The sequence below is a fragment of the Vipera ursinii genome (assembly GCF_947247035.1).
Source record: "Vipera ursinii genome assembly, chromosome: 6".
In the NCBI taxonomy this organism is placed as follows: domain Eukaryota; kingdom Metazoa; phylum Chordata; class Lepidosauria; order Squamata; family Viperidae; genus Vipera; species Vipera ursinii.
This window is the reverse complement of record NC_139515.1, coordinates 81,794,161-81,820,444: the sequence shown is the minus strand read 5'-3', so window position 1 is coordinate 81,820,444 and position 26,284 is coordinate 81,794,161. Positions and strand designations below refer to the sequence as shown.

At 43.0% G+C, this 26,284-nt stretch overlaps 1 protein-coding gene across 2 annotated transcripts in view; it reads right to left on the bottom strand.

The window, feature by feature from the left end:
• The window catches only part of SOX5 (SRY-box transcription factor 5), a gene marked incomplete at its 5' end in the record, with an annotated part of 496,539 nt that overhangs the window by 9,111 nt on the left and 461,144 nt on the right, over positions 1–26,284 (bottom strand). For both annotated transcript variants that reach the window (XM_083365302.1, XM_083365301.1), the window contains 2 exons: positions 3,494–3,663; positions 5,544–5,656. In XM_083365302.1, the coding sequence (XP_083221428.1) occupies positions 3,494–3,663; positions 5,544–5,656 (283 nt within the window). The remainder of the gene's footprint in view (positions 1–3,493; positions 3,664–5,543; positions 5,657–26,284) is intronic.

Below are 26,284 nucleotides of genomic sequence, written 5' to 3'. Positions count from 1 at the left end.
CAGAAGCTAACAAAAGCGAGAGAGATCCTGTGGTTCAAGAAGTAAAAACAACTGCCTAATGTGCAATCAGCCCAGGTTCGAATCTCAGAAGGGTATGGCTGACTGATGAAAACTAATAAGTTAGAAATGCATTTCAGTCTCCCTTAATTCTTTGTTAGTAATTTATTTTATTTATTTTATTTATTTTAATCCCATTTATATCCCGCCCTTCTCCGAAGACTCAGGGCGGCTTACAATTTAAGCACAAACCAATGTGCTTAGCCATGCACAAGAGGTGTAAGTAATCACAGATCCCATGTTCCCATCCCAAAAGGAAAACCAGGGGGTCCTATGGAGATCTAGAAATCTAACTCTCTGCAGTTATCAAAGTCTCTCCTGCCCTCAGGTGCCTCCATTCTCTTTCCAGCAAAAAGACTTTATTTTTTTTTAGCCTTATCCAAATCATAGATTTACCCAGAAACATAAAGAGTGAGACAGTTTGGTGGAATGGTGCTTCATCAGAAAAACACATCATGTGGGCTTCGGACATAGGAGGTATGCCAAGAAGAAAGAAAAATATCTTTCTTGCAAAAAAGACCCCAATAGCTGTGAGTCTCTTAGCCTCTCCAGTTATCAACTTTTTTCCCTGCTGAGTTAAAAAACAACAACTGGCTTTTAACAGATCAGAAAAGTCTTCTGTATAACAGGAAGTCCTCAATTTACAACCGTTCACTCAGCAACCATTCAACGTTACAACAGCACTGAAAAAAGTGACCTATGACCGTTTTTTTCACACTTACGACCATTGCAGCATCCTCGCAGTCCTGTGATCAAAAATCAGATGCTTGGCAATTGACACATATTTATGACCGTTTCAGTGTTTCATGTGATCCCCTTCTGTGACCTTCCGACAAGCAAAGTCAATGGGGGAAGCCAGATTCGCTTAACAACCTTATGACTATCTTAACAACGGCAGTGATTCCCTTAACAACTGTGGCAAGAAAGATCATAAAAGGGGACAAAACTCACTTAGCCACTGTTTCGTTTAACAACAGAAATTTTGGGCTCACTTGTGGTCGTAAGTCAAGGACTACCTGGACGTATATCTGACTCCTCTTCCTTTTTTTTTTCCTTGCAGAAAAGGCAGGAATTTTTCCCTTTCTACACTAAATTTTTTTAAAGAATTAAAAAAGAAAAGAAAAAAAGAAATCTCGCTTCCGTGTTTGCAAACCTCATCGCTCTTTCAACAGGACTGTCAACCCTGTTAGAATCTGGAACGAATTTGCACATTATAGTCCACCTACTGTATATTTAATCAGAAAAAGATGCCTCTGAAGTTCCAATTGCATTCTTTCTCCTCATTTCCCAACCCCAAATCCAAGGCGAAACAGTAAAAGATGATTCCTTATGCTAAAAAAAAAAAAAAGGAAAAAATCAGCCGAAATGGCTTATTAAAACCAGATTTGGAGGGTATTATAAAATGCTTAGAAGCCCTTTAAAATGTCAACACAGATCCTCCGGAGACGGCTTTACTCAAAATGTCAGTCTGGTTCAAACACCTATTTTAAGCAGAATGAATTAGCCGAGACCACTTGGCAGTCGTTATCTAAAACAATCAGTTCAGACTGGGGAAACCTTGAGACCCCTTTGTACTTTTATATATAAAAAGTGAGGAGACGGGGGGGGCGGGGGGGGAGCGGGTGCTCCCTCTACTCAGACCAATTTGGGAAGACGATTACTTAAGCAAGACAAGTTTAATCAAGAACACTCTCAAAACCAGAGTGGACGAAACTGTTTGCCTCTTGAATCCTACAGGCCTAATCTTGTGGCCGTAACCAGTTTTTAAATCCTCTTGGCTGGCATATATACATTTTATCATCCCCGAAACAAATGTACTCGCCTTATCTCACTTTCTTCTGACTAATCTAATCAATTCAGGCGCCCTGTTAAAACTGTCCGACTTGCCACCGAGCTCAAAAGCGGGATTCTGTGAATCTGTTTGGCATGAAATCAATAGCTACGGTTAATCCTGCTCTTAAGAGCGTTTCTTCAATGGCCGGATTTCGCATTCGCTAGGAGATATTGACATAATACTTGGAGAGAAATTTGGGATTATGCATTGGAATGCAAAGATTAGAAGAAAACAAAACTCTTTGAAAGTAATTATTCAGGGAGTTTAAGGTTTATAAAAAGCCACTGGGTTACGAGGAGAAATAGGCCTATCTTTACAGAATACAGAATAACAGAGTTGGAAGGGGCCTTGGAGGCCATCTAGACCAGGGCTTTTCAACCAGTGGTATGGGTACCACCTGTGGTACATTGGCACCTGGCAGATGGTACGCGACTATCGTAAAAAAGTGGTAGAAGGGGAGGGGAATTAGCTGAACTGGTGGCAGCACCACATAAGCCTGAGTGAGAGATGGCTGGAGCTGCGGGGCTGTCAGAGCTCGGTGGAAGTGCCAGGATAAGTCCTTCTTCGGGGCTGTCAGGGCTCAGCGGAAGCGCCAGGAGAAGCACCAGGCTCCAGCTAGAGCTCAGCACTGATCCTGGCGCTTCTGAGCCCAGAAGAACCGCCGATCAGCTGGAATGTTGCAGCATCTCCAGGGTCTGGTGATTTACATTCAGATGCTTGGCAACTGATTCATATTTATGATGGTCACGGTGTCCCAGGGTCATGTGAAGTGACCAAAACCTGCTGCAACCACCTAGCAGGGGGGGAATAAAAACCAAACACCCCCACCCCACCCCACCCCTGCTGCCAATCCTCAACAGAAATGCTCACAACAATGAAAACCTCGGACAGGAGGAAGAGCGCCACCGGGTGGGCAGACAGGTATCTCGCTCAGCTGTGGCTTGGGGGGCACTTTTTCCAGTGCCATTGTAAGTTCGAACAGTCACTAAGCAAACTGTTGCACGTCGAGGACTACCTGTACTTCATCACTTTTTTTCTTTTTCTTTTTTGGTCATCAAGTTTTTGACACCTTGCTAGACAACTGGTGGTACTCAGATGTTGCCATATCCTAAAAGTGGTACAATGGGTGAAAAGGTTGAAAAGCCCTGCTCTAGTCCAACCCCCTGCTCAGGCAGGAAGGCCTACATCATTTCAGACAAATGGCTGTCCATTCTCTTCTTAAAAACCTCCAGTGTTGGCGCACTCACAACCTCTGGAGGCAAACCGTTCCACTGACTAATTGTTCTAACCGTCAGGAAATTCCTCCTTAGTTCTTCTTTCACAGCTTCTCAGACGCATCTGATTGGGGCACATTATTTGGAGAGCGCTGAATGTGGCATCCTTGCAAGGTGTCAGAAGGTCTTCAAAGCCTTCTGAAGCATCGTCAGAACGATCCCTGCCACTTGGGAGAAAAGTGTGCATTATGTGGAGAAAAATGCATGCCCTTTGAAGAACAGTGTGTCACACAGAAGGTGCTGAACTTGCGACCGCAACTCATTTATGCTCAAAGAAAACAAGTACATGAAGAACTACACATCTGGCAATCCTGTTTCCTTCCCTTACCCAATATTTTGCTGATGTTGGAGTTGTGCATATCAGGGAAAGCCTGGAGGATCTTCCGCCGTTCGTCTTTTGCCCACACCATGAAGGCATTCATCGGGCGCTTGATGTGCGGCTCGTTGCTCCCACGCCCTCTGGATTCGCGGTAAATCCGAGATTCTGAGACTCCCGCACTTCCTAAAAAGTTGGGCGAAAAGAGAGATTAGGCAGGGAACAAATATTATTTCATTTTAGTTATCCTCCCATCACTGACATCCCAGGGAAGATTCACCCCACCTGGATTTTTGAAAATCCAGAATTATTTATTTTGTAAGCAAACTTGATAACTTGGCGACCAGCTTTGCTTGGCTGTCTTCAAAAAAAAGGTTGGGCCCACCATTCATGCAAGTCATGGAGAGTTGTGGTAACCCTTCTTCTTGCAAAGAGATAGTGGCATACAGGTAGTCCTCGACTTACAATCATTCATTTAGTGCCTGTTCGAAGTGACAACAGCACTGAAAAAAAGCGACTTACAACTGGTTTTCACACTTACGACCATTGCAGTATGCCTGCAGTCAGGTGATCAACATTTGGACACTTGGCAACTGGCGTATATTTTTGACGGTTGCAGTGTCCCGGGGTCACGTGATTCCCCCTTTGCAACCTTCCGACCAGCCAAGTCAATGGGGAAGCCAGATTCATTTAACAACCGTGTAACTAACTTAACAACTGCAGTGATTCGCTTAGCAACTGTGGCAAGCAAGCTCGTAAAATGGAGTACTCAGTTAGCAACTGTCTCGCTTAGCAATGGAAATTTTGGGCTCAATTGTGGCTGTACGTCAAGGATGACCTATATGGGCTGTTTTGCTTATTGCCTCTGGATCAAAAAGAACCAATTGCCTGGTCACCTGATCACTGCCCCAGCAAAACACAGGGATCAACAGCCATTGTCCTTGACGGCAGTGTGACTGCCTCTGAAGGCCACCTCCGAGGAGTCTACTGGCTTCCTGGAGAAGGTCCAAGAGTCCTGTTGTCCTCTTCTAATAATTCAACAGTTCTCTGCGGAACTTCAGTGACTCTCGTCTATTTATTCCAAAGGAGATTTTTCAAGAGGCAACTGGACTTTCTGTTCTGTACCAGCCTGCTACTGGCCCTGCAGAAAAGGCAGGGTCAACCCCTTTACAAATGGCAAGAGGCTGGAATTATGCCTGCCAAATTTATTACTACAAAAACAAACAAGACACGAACCAAGAAACAGGAGCTTAAAGAAACACGAACTATCCAAGCGGTTGCCTTCAGCAAACCAGCCCTCCCCACACATTCCCCTTATATAGAGTTCAGGGCGTGGCTTCTCTCTGCCTCCTTCCGAGGAGCCCCATTGCCTTCCTCTGTTTACTCCTAATTGACTGCCTCCTGCGTCGGGCGTCCTTGAACAGGGCCAGCTGTGGGTCATCTTCATCCACGCTGTCAGGCTCACACAGCTGGGTCTCCGTGGTGACGAAGTGGGAGGGGCCTGGCTGAGGGCTATCATCAGCAAGATCTTCAACCCCCTCAGCAAGGTCTTCAACACCCCCCTCCTCCTCTGAGTCGTCCGACCCAACTGCCGAACCCACAGGCTGACCCTGAATCACAACACTTTCTTCCTTCTTCCTTGAAGATATTTCGCTTCTCAGGTAAAACGTTTCTTCAGTTCTGACTGAAGGTGGCGAACGGAAGGTTTCCTATTCCCTGCAGTTATATCCACCACTCTCCAGTTGCCTCTTGAAAAAAGGACCTTTGGGACAGCCAAGGCCTGGATGACTGCGAATCTCCACAGCCATCTAGTCTACGTTTATTTCTTTCTTCGCCATGTTACGGTGCCAAATCTGTCTTTTGTCTGGGTTCAGACTAAGCCAAGGACTTTGCAGGAAATAAGAAAAACAAAACTCCACAGATTGAAAGCATCCCACCCCCGGCCACCTTTGCGGAGTTAACGTTTCTTTCCACGCTTAAGGAGCAAAGATCTCGAGGCTCTTTCTTCACTGACAGTGTGTGCCCAGGCACGGCTGGAAAGAAGGCAAAAAGCCGGGGCTACTGACCGTCAGAGTCTCCGCTCATGTTGAAATCTATCATCGCGTGGCTAAATTTCCCGTCTTCGTTCTGTTTGACTGCCAGCTGTTGAGTCAGATTCTCCAGTGTCGTTTTGTCCTGGATGAGGGAAGAAAAGAGAATACAAAGCCGTCTTTTATTAATATGCAACGAAGCCGCAGCATAAATACGTAATTTGAAAGGTTTCTTGGGGAAAGAAGATTAGCATATAAGAAAAAACTTGTTGAGTTCGGAACATAAATTAATGGGGAAAGTAACACTCTTTTTTTTTTAGAAAGGTATTAAGAATTACGATTGTGGATATTCATTCTTCTCGGCAAAAGAAGGGGTTTCTTTTGGCCAATGATGTGCAAATCCCGAAAACTTTGTGAAACTCAGATTGTTATAATAATTATTTGAATGCCCAAACTCCAAATAGCTTCTTGGAGTCGGGCGGCCTTAACAAACCTAATAAGGCGTTATTTTCTTTATATTGTGATGTTAGTTGCTCAGAGTCGCCTGTTGGGTGGGGTGGACCTGTAAATTGATTGGCTGAATGAAAAAATAATATTTTCTTTTAAAAAAAAAAACCAAATGGTTGAATTGCAGCAAAAAAAATTCGTTTCTTATTCATCAACCCAAATAAAAGTTGTTTATTTTTCTGATATTTTGTTTAATCAAAACGGTAAGGCAATGACAGCACTCAATCAACATCAACTCCGGCTGACTGTGTCCATACTTTTTCTTCACTGATGAGGTTTATTGTCACTTTTTTCTGTGAACACACATTAAAAAATGAAATTCTGATGCCCGCTTATATATATGTATACACACACGCACACACACACACACACACACACACACACAAAAACACATCAGATCATTTAGAATAAATAGCAGAATTCCCATAGAATCACTCAAACCGGATAGCACTTTCATCTCCAAAACATCAACCCCTCTTGAGGGGCTGGCTAGTTGGGGAATTCTGGGACTTGAAGTTCACGTGCCTTAAAGTTGTCAACGTTGGGAAACCCTGCGCTATTGGCAGACTCCAAAGATGCCCGGTAGGCTTTCTCTCTGAGTAGGAATCCTGCAGTCCTAAGGCTGGAAGTTGCTTTCATATGCGTTTATATGCAGAACTGCCAAACTATCGTGTGGTGAGCGCACAAGACCTTCTATTTGCACAAGTTCAACTGGAACCGCTTTTAGCTGCCTTTCACTGCAGCGTAACACTGGAGTCTCCGTTTCGGGGACAGGGTGACCCCCCCCCACCTCTCGCTACTCAAACATGCAGTATAATAAAATAATTCAATTAGTCACCATCAAAAGGAAAGCTGAGATAATTCTCAAAGGCTGTCACTCCAAAACAAACCATGTCAAAACAGTCAGCCATGCTTTTATGGTGCCCCTCCGAGCCATGACTTGTGTGAACCTTCAGTCAATCTTGGTGCCCAGGAAAGGGAGAAAAATGGCAGGTGGGAATCGGTGGCGGAGCAAGGGAGGTGACAAGCGAGTTGCAAAAAGCTTTAATTATAAAACAAATCAGGCGGAGATGGCCCCAATAGTTGTTACACTAAACCAATCAAGTAGCAAACACTGTTTCCCCTGCCCCCCCGCTCTCTCTCTCTCTCTCTCTCTCTCTCTCTCTCTCTCATATATATATATATATATATATATATATATATATATATATATATATATATATATATATATATATATATCAGAAACATTTGAATGAACAAAATATATTATTTGATTTGAAAAGAAAAGGCCTGCTAGTCCACAAATTAAATGATTTAAATCAAAGACAGGACAACTTTTCAAGTCATGTCTGCTGGGATGTGAGAAGGGGGGTTAGAGGGGAAGAAAAACATAAGTTTTTAAAAGGCATAATTAATGGGGGTTACATTATTTCTCAATGCTCATTTCAACTAGTGAAATAGTGAGGTATTTCTGGACTGTTCTCTACGAAACCCAGTGCTATTGTTTACAGAGATTAGAAAAGGCAGATGAAGAGTGATCATCCAGCGCAGGGGTCTTCAAACTTGGCAACTTTAAGACTTGTGGACTTCAACTCCCAGAATTCCTCAGCCAGCCAGGGGTCTTCAAACTTGGCAACTTTAAGACTTGTGGACTTCAACTCCCAGAATTCCTCAGCCAGCCAGGGGTCTTCAAACTTGGCAACTTTAAGACTTGTGGACTTCAACTCCCAGAATTCCTCAGCCAGCCAGGGCTGGCTGAGGAATTCTGGGAGTTGAAGTCCACAAGTCTTAAAAGTTGCCAAGTTTGAAGACCCCTGATCCAGTGGAATCACTTGAAGAAAAGATATTGTCTTATAATAAGCTACACAAAAGAACACAGTAGTCCTCGACTTACAACTCTAATTGAGTCCAACATTTCTGTTGCTAAGCGAGACAGTTGTTAAGTGAGTTTTGCTGCATTTTACAAGTGATGTTGGGCGGCGAAGAATCATAAGACAATTAAAGACTGCTAACAACATAGTCCAAAGCATAGTAAATGTGGCAGTTGAGGAAAAATAGCCATCATAAATGTCAGTATAGTCAGGAAATGGGCCCTTCACACACTCAGGGCCCCAGGCCAGGAGATATAATAGAGTCTCCAAGGCCTTATGAAAGGCCAGCAAAGTTGGGGTCATCCTGATCTCTGAGGGAGAATATGCCAGAAAGCAGGCAGCAGTTAAGGCAGTTCTCCTAGTCTTGTCCAGCTAACATTCCTTGGCTGACAATCCCATAGCATGCCCAACCTGTCAGACCAAATTCGACAGGTAGCAACCATTGGCAAAATACAATCCCTCAGGTAATCCAATCCCACTTTCAACATTTCAACATTTCATGTTGTCTTCCGTCTGGCTTTCAGTTCTGTGGTGCAGCTCTGAAATTCTAGATCCTAAATCTAACTCTCCAATAGGAGCTTTCCTCTTCCGATGCCAAAGTGGATTACCTTCAAAACATGGCCAACATTTTTGCTGTATCCGGAAGGCTTCCTGTTCATAAAACTGAGGTTGCCTCAAACTTCAGTTCATGCTAAAACACCCTCTATTGCAGCTTTTTTTCACCACACTTCAAATTAAGTGCTGTTTCTTTGTCTATTTAGTCCTGCTCGGGATTTGGGTTCTGAACGTTGAAGGCCACATAATTAACAGCATGAGGGCCCAAACCCAAGAGCTAAATCATTCAAAGAAGAGAGAAAAAGACCTGAAAAACACCTCAAGGCAGAACAAGAAGCCATGGATGGAATTAGAGCAATAAACCAGTGGAACGGCTTGCCTTCAGAAGTTTCCTGCCTGAGCAGGGGGTTGGACTAGATGACCTCCAAGGTCCCTTCCAACTTCATATTATTATTATTATTATTATTATTATTATTATTATTATTATTATTATTATTATTATTATTATTATTATTATTATTGTGGGTGCTCCATCATAGGACGTTTTTAAGAAGAGATTGGATGAACATCTGTCTGAAATGGTATATGGTCTTTTGCTTGAGCAAGGTGTTGGACTAGATGACCTCCAAGGTTCCTACCAACTCTGTTATTCCGTTATTCTAGTCTGAGAGTAGTATGTGGCAATGCACTGCTGAATTTGCATGCTTTGCAGGAGAGAATTTTAATTCATGGGCATGCCATCCTTCAGTCAACAAAAAGATCTGTTTTCCCTATCTATCCCATCCCACTCACAAATTAACGGCAGCCTGCCTGCCGACGGAGGGACAACCCGCCTCCCTTTGGCAAAATCCATTTAGCAATTTCAAAAAGGGAAAGCACAATGGTTTCAGATTTGCCCATCAAAATGCCTTCATTAATCATGGCTAACTGCATCGAACAGAGTCAGTTTTAAAGCATGTTGGAACTCTTCATTATTCAACTGTTTGGTTGTGCCCACCTCCACAGGAGACAACGTCAATTCTGAAAATATTTGTGGCACTGTTTGGACCATGACGTACAAATAATGAATCCAAGAGCTGGGCACCACCGCAAAATAAGTCCATGGATTTTGTTACGGCATGGAGCTGAACATCCAGGGTGAGAAGCAAAACAACTGATTAGATTTGATGAAAAACCTTTGGGTTCTCCCAAAACACCTCTGAGGCTTCTCTCACCTAACGTCATCTTGATATGTCACTTTAGCTGTATTTTGGTGACATGGTTAGTTCTATATTTCAACTACTCTCTTGGCACTCATGTCCCAACTCGGCAACATACAAAACTCTACTCCTTCTAAGTTTGCAGCAGCATAGTGATCCTGTAAGGTGGTTCAGCTGACAGAGGGTGACTCTCCCAAAATCACATGGTACAGAGAGCCATAGAGATTACTTTGGAGAAACTACAGGTAGTCTTCAACTTACGACCACAATTGAGCCCAAAATTTCTGTTGCTAAGCGAGACAGTTGTTAAGTCAGTTTCCCCCCCTCCCCCCATTTTCTTGCCATAGTTGCTAAGTGAATCACTGCAGTTGTTAAGTTAGTAACACGGTCGTTAAGGGAATCTGGCTTCGCCATTGACTTTGCATGTCAGAAGGTGATCATGTGGCCCTGGGACGCTGCAACCGTCATAACTATGAGCCAGTTGCCAAGTGTCGGAATTTCGATCACCTGTCGATCATAAGTGTAAGAAATGGTCCTATGTCACTTTTTCCAGTGCCGTTGTAAGTTCAGATGGTCACTAACTGAACGATTGCAAGTCGAGGACTATCTGTATTCCGAGGCAGTTAATAGTCTTGATAGTCGATATTCAGCGACCTCAAAACATGCCACTGCACACGTGCCTCTGAATACAGATAGTATTCAGAGTATCTGTATTCAGACTATCTGTACTCAGAGGCACATATGCAATGGCCTGTTTTGAGGTCGCTGAAAATGGGTGGCACGGTTTTCACCATGCTGTGATGCAAGGACATAAGACAAGTTGTAATCTGTAGGCGATGGGGTACATTTTTAATGTGGCACACGTGCCTCTGAATACAGATAGTATTCAGAGTATCTGTATTCAGACTATCTGTACTCAGAGGCACATATGCAATGGCCTGTTTTGAGGTCGCTGAAAATGGGTGGCACGGTTTTCACCACGCTGTGATGCAAGGACATAAGACAAGTTGTAATCTGTAGGCGATGGGGTACATTTTTAATGTGGCAACTTCCCTCCTGAGCAAAATTAAGAAGTGAAGAGGAAATGCTGGCCTCCATCTATAGACATGACACGACTGCCCAATTTTCATATTCTGACTTGCTATGTCCTTTGTCCTTGTTGGCTATCAAAAGATTCTCCATCGTTGGTGGACCTCCAGATTTGACAGAACCTTGGCCCTCCTCATTTCCCTTGCAGGACTCCACAGCCAACACGAAAGCAGGCAAAAGCGCTCTATTATTAGACTGAACCATATGGAAGGTGTCTTTCGAATGACATGGACTGCCATGCGGATGCCTCGTCCACAGTCATTTTTTCTTCTTCTTTCCAGCAGCACCAATTTGGGTTTCGGTTGAATTAACTGGATGTACACAGAAGTATTTCAGATTAACTGGATGATACATCAAAGTTTAAATGCATTCCCCCCCCCCACCTCTCCCCTGCTACCTCCCAGCCCACACACATACTTCCAGGCCAGGCCAATAATATTCTGCAATAGGACTGGGCCAAGTAGGAGCTGCCCTGACAATTGGAACGCTCCTATTTAGACGTCCTTTTGGCTGGTGCCTTTGGCAAAATCCTGGAGAGTGTGTGATCTCAGTAAGGGCAGAGTTTGCCAAAATGTAGACCTTCCCAACTGCATAATTCAAGGCTCAATTTTCATTTCAGCTCCTTTCATCCACAAGATTGAACTCTCTTTCTTACGCTGCACCCTCCCAAAGATAGGCGCATGTGCCATTCATATTTGTTTGCTCAGTGAGCATTTTTGTTCACACTTATGGGGATACATGCCAGCCTGGCGTGCCAAGAAGCTTCCCCAACCTCACGTTCTGTTCTGCTTGATGCCAGATACACTGAGAGACCAAGCGGTTTATGGAGAAACCCTTAAGATCTGCAAAAAGCCAACTTCTAATCTGCACAAACAGAACTGTGCTAGGCCTAAGCAATTGTTGCCTTGTGATCATGTTAAGGATCGGCAAATACAACAGAAATCCTGAAGATATCTGGAGGGTATGTCATGACACCTAGTCAACATGTCTTAAAGCCTCAGCTTCTTTTGTTTTCTAATCAGGAATGGTACGACATGGGTGGAGTGAAAAGAGGAATCAGCCTAGAATCCCTAAGTAGCCACAAGTGAACTAAGCCCAACCTCCCTTGAATTCCATTGTTCTGTATCTAACCCCAAGCAGGTGTTAACCATTAGTTGAGAAGATTCTAGTGCAGAGGCATGTTTAGCAATAGGTAAAGGTAAAGGTTCCCCCGCACATGCGTGCTAGTCATTTCCAACTCTAGGGGCCGGTGCTCATCTCCGTTTCAAAGCCGAAGAGCCAGCGCTTGTCCGAGGACGTCTCCGTGGTCATGTGGCCGGCATGACTAGAGGCCAAAGGCGCATGGAATGCTGTTACCTTCCCACTGTAGTGGTCCCTATTTTTCTACTTGCATTTTTTTTACGTGCTTTCGAACTGCTAGGTTGGCAGAAGCTGGGACGAGTAACAGGCACTCACTCTGCTACGCAGCACTCGGGATTCGACCTGCCAAACTGCCGACCTTCTGATCGACAAGCTCAACGTCCTAACCCACTGAGCCACCGCATCCCTTTGTTAAGCAATAGATCAGCTTAACTGGACCTTAAGGTGTGGACTGTGGACCACACTTGATAGTTAAATAGCAGTACCGCACATTTGGTAGTAATATATACATGGTGGTAGTATATACAAATAGTCCTCGACTTACAACCATTTGATTAGCAATTGTTCAAAGTTACAACTGTACTGAAAAAAGTGACTTACAACCGGAAGTAAGCAGTGGGGTATCTCAAGGTTCCGTCTTAGGGCCAGTACTCTTCAACATCTTCATAAGTGACTTTGATGAGGGAATAGAAGGGAAACTCAACAAATTTGCAGATGACATTAAACTGGCAGGAATAGCCAACACCCCAGAAGACAAGCTCAGGTTCCAAAAAAAGATCTCAACAGACTTGAACAATGGGCCCTATCCAAAACATGAAATTTAACCTGGAGAAAAGCAAGGCTTTACACCTAGGCAGGAAAAACCAAAGGTACAAGTACAGATTAGGCAAAACCTGGCTTAAAAACAGTAACTGTGAGAGGGACCATGGAGTCCTAGTGGACGATCACTTAAACCATGAGCCAGCAGTGTTTGACAGCAGCCAAAAAAGCTAATACAATCCTTGGTTGCATAAAGAAGAGGCATAGAATCAAAATCACATGAAGTATTAGTACCGCTTTATAAAGACTTAGCAACGCCACAGCTGGAATACTGCATCCAGTTCTGGTCACCACATTGCAAAAAAGATGTTGAGATTTTGGGGAAAAAAGTGCAAAGAAGAGGAACTAAGGTGATTACGGGGCTGGAGACAGAAATATATGAAGAACAGTTGCAGGACCTGGGTATACTGTAGCTAGTCTAGAGAAAAGAAGGACTGGTGGGGACGTGATAGCAGTACTGCAGGATTTGAGGGGCTGCCACAAAGAAGAGGGGGTCAACATATTTTCCAGAAGGTAAGAAAAGAAACAATGGCTGGAAACTAATCAAGGAAAGAGCCAACCTGCAATTAAGGAGAAACTTCCTAACAGTGAGGACAATTAATCAGTGGAACAGCTTGCCACCAGAAGTGGTGTATGCTTCATCACTGGAAGTTTTAAAGAAAAGACTGGACAGCTGCTTCTCTGAAATGGTATAGGGTCTCCTGCCTGAACAGGGGGTTGGACTAGAAGACCTCCAAGGTCCCTGCCAGCTCTATTCTGATTAACCGGTCCTTGCACTTATGAAGGTCACAGCATCCCCACAATCACATGATCAAAATGTGATTGCTTACAACAGGCATGTATTTACAAAGTTTGCAGCATCCCGGGGTCATGTGATTCCTATCTGGGACTTTCCCAGCTGGCTTCCAACAAGTAAAGTTAATGGGGGAAGCCAGCTTTGCTTAACAAACACAGGATTCATTTAACAACTGCAGTGATTACTCAAAACCATGGCAAATAGAGGTTGTGAAATCGGGCACAACTCACTTAGCAACCGCCTTGCTTAGCAACAAAAAAATTCCGGTCTCGAGAAATACCGACATATGCTTGTGGACTGGAATCTCATGCCAGGATCGTGTAGGCTCAAGAAATAACTACCATCAGACCGCCAATTGTCTTTTGTCTCCAATTGTTGCATCAGTAACAAATGTTCCCCCAGAGCGGATCAGTTGTTGTGTTGCACTTGCAGTTCACAGGGTTGTAAAAGTCACGCACAAAATGATAAAATGCTTTCCACTGTTGACTCAGTTATTATCAACGTCTCTTTTGGCTGCCTTGTTTTATTGTTTTCTACTGTACTAATGAACAGGAAAACAGCAACAAAGAAGGACTTTAACCTTTTGATTATATAAACTCCCCAGACCACCAAAGCAGAGGAAAGATTATTTTTTAATGTAACTAAGATTTATCAGCCAGGGGATTTTTTTTTGTTTGTATTGAAGTTGGAAAAACAATGCCTTCTCCGGACCTTCAAACTCACCCTTACTTATCCAGAATCTCCAACGGTCATACACACACACACACACACACACACAAATACAGAGAGAGAGAGAGAGAGAGAGAGAGAGAGAGAGAGAGAGAGAGAGAGAGAGAGAGAGAGAGAGAGAGAGAGAGACTTTTCCCAAATTAATTTTTAGGTCCATTTGGGCTGAATTTTACAGCAATTTCATTCTGAAGTGTTATCCAACCCCCTTACTGAATACGACTGTAAGCTTTTAAGAGGTGTCTTTACAGAACTCCCTAACCCATAAAGAGAAGCAAAGCTGCAATAAATACGGAGAGAATGAATCCATAGTCCGTATAACTAGAGTTTGTAGCTGGTTTCTAGAGCCTCGCTCTTTATAAGCGTGTGTGTGGGGGAACTGGGAAGTTCAGAGGTGGGAATTTCAAATGGCAGCTAGGTTTTATCCTTTACACCACTCCAGAGGGGAGCTCGATGGCTCAGCGGTTAAGAAGCTGAGCTTGTCAAATGGAAAGCTGATAACCCGAGTTTGAGACTCGAGCGCTGGGCGATGGGTGAGCTCCTGTTCCTCGCCCCAGCTCCTTCCAACCTCAGCAGTTCGAGGGCTATCCAATCTCTTCTTAAAAACCTGCAGTGCTGGAGCACCCACAAACGTCCAGAGGCATTAACGTGTCTTACAAATGCCAGGATGCAGGTTTAACAGATATTTTGGTGCGAAATCACAGCTCTCGGGGTAATTCCAATAAGACATATTTTCTTTCAGATGGGATATTATGAGCTCCGTTGCTTTACATTCTTAGGTGTGTAATACGTTTCTTTTGTCTATAGATATTTGAATTCTTTTTCACTTTGTTCTATGTTTCTGGCACGTTTTTATGTCTTGTGAGAAAGGGGATGGTATAAATTAGATAGAAAGATGGATAGATGGATAGATAGATAAGATAGATAGATAGATAGATAGATAGATAGATAGATAGATAGATAGATAGATAGATAGATAGATAATCACAGCTGCATATACTGTACATTTAATCCCAATTAGGATCTATGATAGTTGAATGCAATTAATATTCTCCCCAATACTCTTATCTTCTTAAAGCAGTGCTCTTCAAACTTGGCCCTTTTATGACTTGTGGACTTCAACTCCCAGAATTCCTCAGCCAGGCACGCTGGCTGAGGGATTCTGGGAGCTGAAGTCCACAAGTCACAAAAGGGGCCAGTTTGAAGACCCCTGTCTTAAAGCTTAAGTTGCAGAATGGATCCACCTGGTTTCCTCCCTCTTGTTCAGATGCCAAAGGAAGGAAAGCCTTCGACATTGAAGGGTTAACATTTCAGCGAGAAGCCGAAATAGCGAAGAAGAAAATTGCAGCCCACACAGGATAGGGAGTCAGTCGTCACTTTCATGTAAACAGGAGGTCAAGACCCAGGCTGTGCTTTGCTGGTAATTGTTTACTAAACAATAGAGTGACTCAGTTACTTAGCCATACTGCACATGTCAGACCTGGCTCGACATCCATTCTATCACCCGCATGGCTTCTCTGGAACATGTTAAAGAAATGGCACATTTCATTTTTCTCAAGGCCTCTATGGCAACACATTGTAATCCACCCCTCTCCACCCCCCCCCTTCCTCCATTCTCAGTGCCTGACGGATTTGGCTTGGATCATTTAGGACAGAGTTCCCCAATCTTTCCGGCTTAGCAGCCCAGAAGGAAACGGAACAGGAAAATGTGCGCTTGTGCAGTCCATGCACACATGCAGAAATGGGCGTGCGCACGGTGGCACTAACGCGCGTGCATACAGAAGCAAGATGCAAGCACCCATGGCAGCATGCTGGCGCCCGAGCGAATGGGCTGTTGGGGCCTGCATGCATGCGCAAATGGGCTGTTAGTGCCCACATGTTGCTGGTGGCATGCATGCATGCGCAAACAGGGCTACTATTGCCCATGCGGCGGCACTACCATGAGTGGGGAGGCTCACCAGCTATTCCCGCGGCCCGGTGGCCAAGAGGCCATGGCCCGGTATCGGGCCGCGGACCATAGATTGGGGACCCCTGATTTAGGAAATTCAAGACTGTTTTGCTTGGGTGATACCAAACTCTTTCAATTCTGTTGCCACAATTAGCTGTTTGTCTCTGGAAATTGACCTGTCTACGTTGAGATCCTCATTAAAAAAAAGGCAGAAATTCTTTGTTCCTTATGTATGCCTTGGTGGCTTACAACAGACACCTGTAACTACTTGTGAGACTTCCTGTGAATGTGGAAAGCATCAACAAATACTGTACAACAGAAGCATGTGAAATCCTGTGTAGTTTACTCACAAGCTGAAGTCAGAAGTCACGACAGTAGTTCTAAAATTGAGTTCTGGTTATGTAGAAGGGGTTCGTTTTTACCGCTCCCGAGTAAAACCTGTGCATGTTCACATCAACCAACAGAAAAAGCCAACGCAGTCCCAGGCTGCATTTACAGAGGGATAGAATCAAGATCTTGTGAAGTGTTAATACCACTTTACAATGCCTTGGTAAAGCCACCCTGGGAATACTGCATCCAGTTTTGGTTTTCAGAATATAAGAAAAGATGTTGAGACTCTAGAAAGGGTGCAGAGAAGAGCAACAAAGGCAATTAGGGGAGTGAAGGCTAAAACATATTTGGGATGGTTGTAAGAAATGGGTGTGCCTAGTTGAATGAAAAGAAAGACTAGGGATGGTATGATAACAGTGTTCCAATATCACAAAGAAGAGGGGGTCAACCTCTTCCCCAAAGCACCAGAAGGCAGAAAAAGGAGCAACGGATGTAAACTAACCAAGGAAAGAAGCAACCTAGAACTAAGGAGAAATTTCCTGACAATTACAACAATTAATCAGTGGAACGGCTTGCCCCCAGAAGTTGTGGGTGCTCCAACACTGGAAATTTTAAAGAAGAGATTGGACACCCATTTGTCTGAAAAGGTATAGGGTTTCCTGTTTGAAGAGGGGGTTGGACTAGAAGACCTCCAAGGTCCTCTCCAACTCTGTTATTCTGTTATAGGTCCCCCACACTGGAGACCGAGACTCCAACTGTTTGGTCTTGATAGCTGAGAACATCGGGAAATGTAGTCTCGGCATATTTGGAGTGCATGAAGCATGGAAGAAGGACAGAAGAGCTTCTCCGAAAGCAACAGATAATATTGTCATTGTACCATCTGAATCTGAAAGACAGAGGGGCCCCTGAATGATATCTAAATCTATGATCTCTATGATCAAAGGCCTGGAGGCTAAAACATACGAAGAACCGCTGCGGGACTTGGGTTTGGCTAGTCCAGTGCTGGCGAACCTTCCAGAGACCGAGTGCCCAAACTGCAACCCAAAACCCACTTATGTATCGTCGAGTGCCGGGTGGGCGTGGCCCATTGGGTGGGCATGGTCGATTGGGTGGGCGTAGCTGCGGTGGTAATAGCAGACTGGGTGGGACTAAAAAGTTCAATCAATCAATTCCAACTATGCGAGATCTTTTTTTTCCCCCCATGAGAAGTTGAAATTGATTGATTGATTGAACTTTATAAAACCCAGCTGAAGGCCTAGGACTGGGGCGACGGCAGGCGTGCCCACCGAGAGGGATCTGCGTGCCACCTGTGGCATGCGTGCCATAGGTTTGCCACCACGGGGCTAGTCTAAAGAAAAGAAGAAATAGGGGAGACATGATAGCAGTGTTCCAATATCTGAGGGGCTGCCACCAAGAAAAGGGGGGTCACGTTATTCACCAGAGCACCAGAGGGAAGGACGAGAAACAATGGTTGGAAACTGATCAAAGACAGAAGCAACCTGGAATTAAGGAGAAACATCCTGACAGTGAGGACAATCAACCAGTGGAACAGCTTGCCTCCAGAAATCGTGGGTGCTCCATCACTGGAGATTTTTAAGAAGAGACTAGACAATCACCTGTCTGAGATGGTGTAGGTTCTCCTGCTTAAGTGGGGGGCTGGACTAGAAGATCTCCAAGGTCCCTTCCTATTCTATTCTATTCTATTCTATTCTATTCTATTCTATTCTATTCTATTCTATTCTATTCTATTCTATTCTATTCTATTCTATTCTATTCTATTCTATTCTATTCTATTCTATATAACACAGCTCTTGATTTCTCATGTTTGCACCCACAGCATAAAACCTTGAACAAGTAACATACAAAAAAGAAGATGGGCAGGTATTACGAAGTTTAAAAACTATTGTTGTGTCTTCAGTGAGAGTGAATGCTAGCAAGTGCTTGTTCTCTGTCCTGATTCCCTGCTGCATTACGTTGCTTAGGGGCAAAGTCTGATACGCTCTTAAGTCAGTCCAAGGTGTGATTCGTTGTTGACCTGCCAAAAGATCTGTCTGAACGCGCAGACTTTTAAAATATATCATTCTACAGTCCAAAAAAAAAAAAAAAAAAGCAGAGGAATTTTTGGAAGTATAGTGTTGGGCTTAATTACACTCCTACCCCTGGCACATTTCTGAACAAGGATGCTAGATATCGCCTGCCATTCAACTATTTCCAACTGACGGCAGACGGTGACAGACTGACAGCTTGTGAAACGGATGCCAAGCCCTCCTTTCACAGTACCAATTTCTAATCTATGGCCCTAGATGGCATAACAAGAATGTTCTGAGGGGAGAATAGAGCAACACTGCTTTGAAGGTAAGAAGTTGCATATCAGAAGAGAGGAAAATCAGTGACACCCTAAAAACATTAAGAACTGTTTAGCCGTAGGGCAAGGAGGTCAAGGTTAAAAGCTCTACGGTAAAGGTATTTTGAAGGGACGCGGTGGCTCAGTGGGTTAGGACGCTGAGCTTGTCGATCAGAAGGTCGGCAGTTTGGCGGGTTGAATCCGTGAGCGCCTGTTACTCGTCCCAGCTTCTGCCAACCTAGCAGTTCGAAAGCATGTAAAAATGCAAGTCGAAAAATAGGGACCACTACGGCGGGAAGGTAACAGCGTTCCGTGCGCCTTTAGCCTCTAGTCATGCCGGCCACATGACCATGGAGACGTCCTCAGACAACGCTGGCTCTTCGGCTTTGAAACAGAGATGAGCACCGGCCCCTAGAGTCGGAAACGACTAGCATGCATGTGCGGGGGAACCTTTATCTATATATATGTATGTATATATTATATATATATATATATTATATATATATATATATATATATATATATATATATATATATATATATATATATATATATATATATATTTATATATATATATATATATATATATATATATATAACACAACACACATTCAAATCCTCAGTCCCTACCATGCGCGTGGGCATTTACTAGCTTTGAGCAATGGCACTGTGACAAATATAGCAAAATCAAAATGCAAGCTAAAGTGAATAGGAGGGAAAAAAAAAATCTTCCACTGACCATCTGTGAAAACAAGGCATTTAGCCATCAAACGCAGAGGTCGTAAATATGCACAAATGCTAAAAACCAAATAGCATAAAGGAAAGAAAAATAAAACCAAATGCAACACAAAAGGGAGTAAGATTTAAGCTCAAAACAAATCAAAATGTTTAGAGCTGATGAAAAAAACAACCTTGATCTTGGTACTGTATCAACTTGACATCTATTTTCATTTTGTCTAACCCCCCTCCTTTTTCCCCCTCCTACTTCCTTTTCTTTCTTTCTTTCTTTCTTTCGTTCTTTTTTTTTTTAGGGAAAAAGCTACGACACAATGAAGGATGAGGGACGATCAAAACCATACAGCAGCTCTTCAAACAAACGACTCCGTTCATGTTAACAAAGCCATGAAAACTGCTGATTGGGCCTGCTGAAGAGCTGACATTCAGTGTGATGGATGGGTGATGATATAATATTCAACCTTCCCGTTGACGTGTTGTTGTTACAAGCTGTCTGCCACCATTGATAGCATGAACGTAAAGCAGATCATACACTTTGCCACCATCCTCTCTACCCAACTGCAGATCCCACTGCCAGTTCAGATATGATGTGCCAACACAATATCTCAGGGTACGAAGACATTCCTGTGGATGGATCACCCAAGTTTCTCTCCCCCACCCAGAAAGTTTAAAAGGCAAAGATGAATGTTCTATTGTTATGAAAAACACCTAAGAGGGATTTTGAAGAAAGCTCTTAAGGAACGGGAATAAGAATAGCAGAAATTCCTTTAGGCAGGCGAGAAAAATCACAGCTCTGGAGCATGGTGCTAAAGAGAGGATTTAAAGAGGATTTAAGAGAGAAAGACAAGAGAGAAAGACTAAGCATCAGCAGGCAAGACAAGTAGCAACGGATGGAAACTAATCAAGGAGAGAAGCAACCTAGAACTAAGGAGAAATTTCCTGACAGTCAGAACAATTAATCAGTGGAACAACTTGCTTCCAGAAGTCACGGGTGCTCCATCACTGGAGGCTTTTATAAGAAGAGACTGGACAGCCATTTGTCTGAAACGGTATAGGGTTTCCTGTTTGAGCAGGCGGTTGGACTGGGAGACCTCCAAGGTCCCCTTCCCACTCGATTATTCTGTTATTATCCTGATAATAAAAAATCAAACAGACCCCAACTGCTGATGGAGTGATCAACAGAACAGTCTAAATTAGAGGGAGTCACCAGTGGCCTTTACAAATCTGTCATCCAGAAGGTGAATACTTCTCAGCTGTTCTCCAGGAGAAGGAGAAACATCTCCCGCAATTTTCTCAAGGGCAGGATTCCTATCTAGCAAAGATAGCAGCGTTCTTACGGATAAAGGCCCATGGGGTGAATTCTCTCCGACGTCTTCCCTTGGGATTTAATAGGAGTTTGGAAAGACCAGGAAGCTTCAGATGATTTGGAGAGATAATCGAATAATAAAAGACAGGGACATTCACGTAGACCCCTTGGGCTAAAAGGTTAGTAAATCAGTAAGCCGATTCTGGTTGATTTTTCTTAAAAGATATAACTTCCTAAAAGCAACCGTTGTTCCCTTGTAGAGGGGAGAACTTAATTACCTGGTGAAACTGTGGAGCCTTTTTCACTCAATGGGAAATCTCATTGTTGAAAGCCATTTCCCAGAGATGCATTAACTCGTTGAAGGATCCAGTGATCTCAGTGGCTCCTTCCAACTTTATGATGCTCTAATTCTAAGTAAGCGTGGCAAAAACTTCACTCTTTGTCCAGTGTGAAGTGTTTGCCACACTTACTTGTGGCAAAGTCTGTGTATCCACATTTTCCTGCCCTCTGCCTGAAATTGTGTGAAGAAAATGGTCCTCCATGCAATTCAGTAAAACATTGAGAGAGAGAGAGAGAGGGGGGGGGGAGGGAGGGAGGGAGGGAGGGAGAGAAGGAGGGAAGGAAGGAAGGAAGGAAGGAAGGAGGAAGGAAAGAAGAGAGAGAGAGAGAGAAAGAAAGAGAGAAAGGAAGGAAGGAAGGAAGGAAGGAAGAAAGAAAGAAAGAAAGAAAGAAAGAAAGAAAGAAAGAAAGAAAGAAAGAAAGAAAGAAAGAAAGAAAGAAAGAAAGAATCTTCTGCTTGGCACAAATCTAATGCAAATGCTCTTTGCTGAAGAAAATGTAAGTTCCATGCAAGAAAAATATTGTACAACCAGCAGCCGTTCAGCAATTTAACACTTTTTTGCCAGGCATATTGTATTCCACCTTTGGCAGTCTTAGGAAGGGATTTGACTTTTAAAATATCCTAGACCAATAGGCTTTGGAGATCAGAAATTCTTGTAAAACCAGGGCTCTTAACTTCTTTCCCAAGGCTGAATTCCCTGTGCTCTGGGAAATTACACACTCAGCGCTGCTCATCCCCATCCATCAGGCAGCTGGAGAGGCATCAAAACAAGATAGATGCGAAATTATCACCGGACTGACACCCGGCATTTGCAACTATCTCAAGAATTGAAATGCTGTTTTGTTTTTGGGTTTTTTTTTTAACATTATTAAACATCTACATTAAGTCAGCATCGCTCACTGTCATTTTGAAACCCAGCACACTAGTTAAAGGGAAAGGAAAAGAGGAGGGATGCCGGGGAAGGAGGAAGCAAAAAAGGCAATCTGGATTTTATTCCCCTGAAACTCCTAGGGAGAAGAACTGATTTTCCTTCCAATATTGGGATATTTATTATTAAGAAAATTAATCATAATTTTCTGGCATGTCACTCCGGTGTCGACAAGCCTGTTAGCCTGTTAGCGTCTTCAGGGCCTTTTAAAAGATTGAGGGCAATCTTATTTCCACAGAGATGATGTTCCACAGGGAGGGAACCACCACAGAGAAGGCCCAGTTCTTGATCCCACTAGATGGACCTCCTTAAGAGAGCAGAACTGTAACATTCCCTGTCTCCCCATTCTGGTGCGTCAGGTAGATGTAGCTGGGAAAACATGTTCCTTCAAATAACCTTGGCCTAAGCCAGGGGTGGGCAACCTCGGCTCTTTTATGACTCATGGACTTCAACTCCCGGAATTCCTGAGCCAGCATAGCTGGCTCAGGAATTCTGGGAGTTGAAGTCCATGAGTCATAAAAGAGCCGAGGTTGCCTACCCCTGGCCTAAGCCATGTAGGCCTTTAAAGGCAACAACCAGCACCTGGAATTGCACCTGGAATCAAAATGGCAGCCAATGCAGCTGTCACAAGAGAGTGTTAACAATAATGTGATCTTTGTTCTCAATTTTCCACTATCAAATACAGGCACAATTCATTTACAAAACGAGATTCTTTATTATTCTCAAGAAAACAGCAATGCACATTTTTTTAAAAAAGAAGAGAACAAATTAGAAATAGGCAAATAAGGGAGAGTCTTCGCTTCCGTGGATCTGTTCTATGAGGGGAAGAAATATCCTTTTTACTGATTGTGAAAAGCAGAATGCAAGACTGTTAATAACATTCAAGATTACTTCCCGCAAAGTTGTCACAACTTAATTCCACTTCACCAGTTGCTGTTAATGGAGAAGTGGAAATATACTGGGGGAATCTTTTCTTTTCATGATCTAAAGCCTACAATCTCACATATTTTGGAGGAGAGGAGTAAAAACCTAAATAATCCATTCTTTTTTTAGACAAAAAATATTAATAAACATTATCTCTACTTTGCTAAACTTGACATTCTGATTGGATTCATAATGTGGTTTCTTTGGTTTTGACTTGGAAGTCTGAGAATGCTTTAGAAATCATGGTTTATGACAACACAACATATAAACCTAGTCAACTGAGTTTATACAATAAACCGTGGTTAAAGCATTGCTGTGTTGTCTTAGCCTGTGAATATACAAGTATACAGGCAAATAGTTCAATCCTCTCTTTTGAGGCAGTATTTGGAATTTACAGAAACACTTATATTTTGAATATATCTGGAATACTTTTATCTGCTCCTTTTCTCAAAAGGAAAGATACAAATAGTCCTCAACTTACGACCATAATTGAGCCCAAAATTTCTGTTGCTAAGCGAGACATTTGTTAAGTGAGTTTTGCCCCATTTTACAACCTTTCTTACCAAAGTGAATTGATGCAGTTATTAAGTTAGGAACATGGTTGTTAAGTGAATCTGGCTTCCCCATTGACTTTGCTTGTCGGAAGGTCATAAAAGGGGATCACATGCAACCTGGGACACTGCGGCTGTCGTAAATATGAGCCAGTTGCCAAGCATTTGCATTTTGATCATGTGACCCTGGGGCCACTGCAATGGTTGTAAATGTGAAAAACTGTTGTAAGTTAAGGATTACCTGTACTAATTCAAAAATGCAGCATGATTCTGTGCAAACATCATAAAGGATAAACAGAATTCGGAATTTAGCAGTGCAAAAATCCTAGCTGTGCCTTCATTTGTTCATTCTGGCTACTAGTCCTTATTGCTGACCTGAAGAAGGGCTGAAAAAGAAATTAAAATAAAAGAAGTCTCTATATTTTTCATTCAATAATGAAATAATAGATAAATAGTCTATGTGATGTCTTATCTGACTTTACCTATTAGGAAGCACAGCCTTGGGGAATTCTTCCAATAACTAAAGCTATACGCACCAAAGTAAGAACAGAGATACACAGATGTCAGAATACAGTTTCCCAATGTGAATTTAAAAAAATATTTTTAAACATGCAAACTGCTTGATCTGAACAGCATTTTTCATCAGTCACTATGGAAAAATAGATATTTTCAGCTTTAGAAAGGGTAAAGCAACATATTTGTAACGTGCCCAAGCTATATTACCTCTGGCTGTTAATGTGCACTATTGGAGGCAGAGTGATTTTTTAAGAAAACTTATTTTTGTTTAGATACAGCAAGTATCAAGTTATAATTAATTGGAGGTGACAATTATAAATACAACTGTGTCCCCAGGTTACCAAGAAACCAGAAAAACACAAGTCATTCTACATGTTTCTCGCTTGGGCTGAAACTCTTCCAAGAAAAGTAGAGAGATATTTTTTTAATGTCTTATGCCTTATCAATTAAAATACATTTAAGTCAAAGCTGGATTAATTATGCATGTGCATAAAATGACAAGACTTCCCTTTCTCCGGCAAATGATCACAAGGAACCAGCTCAAGTAAAGCTAAGCCTAGTTCTTCATTTCAGTTTTTGCAAAGGATAGATGTTTTAGGGCTGATCACACAATTCTTACCAGATGACCTCACCATTATTTTTTTTCTACATAAGGTAGAAATGGAACCACTATGGGTTGATTCCAATTGAGCCAGAAGTAAGGTACTGGTTTGAGGTTGCTGGAAGCCCTCTGGTGGGTAGGCCTTCAACCTGTCCCTTGCCTACACAGAGTTAGATGTGTCTTCAGAAGAGTGTTGATGCTATCCAGTTGCTGCTTTGGAAACTTCTCTGGGCCTTGAGGAGACTTTCTCTCATCTTCATCACTTCTGCTGTTCTTCTTGTGGTATAATAATAATAATAATAATAATAATAATAATAATAATAATAATAATAATGATGATGATGATGATGATGATGATGATGATGATGATGATGATGATGATGATGATGATAATGTTGGAAGGGACCTTGGAGGTCATCTAGTCCAACCCCCTGATCAGGCAGGAAACCCTATACCATTTCAGACATATGGCTGTCCAGTCTCTTCTTAAAAACTTCCAGTGTTGGAGCATTCACAGCTTCTGGAGGCAGGTTGTTCCACTGACTAATTGTCCTCAATGTCAGGAAATTCCTCCTTAGTTCTAGGTTGCTTCTCTCTTTGGTTAATTTCCATCCGTTCCTTCTTGTCCTGCCTTCAGGCGCTTTGGAGAATAGCTTGACTCCCTCTTCTTTGGGGCAGCCCCTGAGATACTTGAAGACTGCTATCATGTCACCCCTCATCCTTCTCTTCATTAGATTAGACATGCCCAATTCCAGCAACCATTCCTTATATGTTTTAGCCTCCAGTCCCCTGATCATCTTTGTTGCTCCTCTTTGCACTCTTTCTAGAGTCTCCACATATTTTTTACATTGTGGTGACCAAAACGCGATGCAGTATTCCAACTGTTGCTAAGTTGTGTCTGACTGTTCATAATCCCATGGACCGTAGCAAGTAGCCCCCAACCCTGTCCTCCCCTGTTTCCTGGAGTTTGTCCAAACTCATGTACATTTCATTGAGGACACCCTCTGCCCTTCTCCTTTTGCCTTCCATCTTTCCCAGCATTGTGGTATTTTCCAAGGAGTTTCTCTTCTCATTTGGTGGCCAAAGTATTTGAGCTTCAGCTTCAGTCTCCATCTTTCCAAAGAACAGCCAGGGTTGGTTTCCTTTAGGACTGACTGATCTGATCTTCTTGCAGTCAAAGGGACTCTCAGAAGCCTTCTCCAACACCACAATTCAAAAGCACCAGTTCTTCGGCGCTCAACCTTCCTTACGATCCATTTCACAGCCATATATTACAACTATTTAGTACTATTCTTTTTGTGGTAGCCTGAACCACTAGATCAGGGGTCTTCAAACCTGGCCCTTTTATGACTTGTGGACTTCAACTCTCAGAATTTCTCAGCCAGGTTTGAAGACCCCTGCACTAGATCTTCTGACCTTCTACAATCTGGGAGGTCCTGTGTGACACAACTGACCATGAGATATACAAGAGGAGGGGGATGCCTCCTTCTTTGCAGACAGTAAGAGTCACCTTTTGGGGACAATGTTCTCCTCTCATGACATTCTTCCC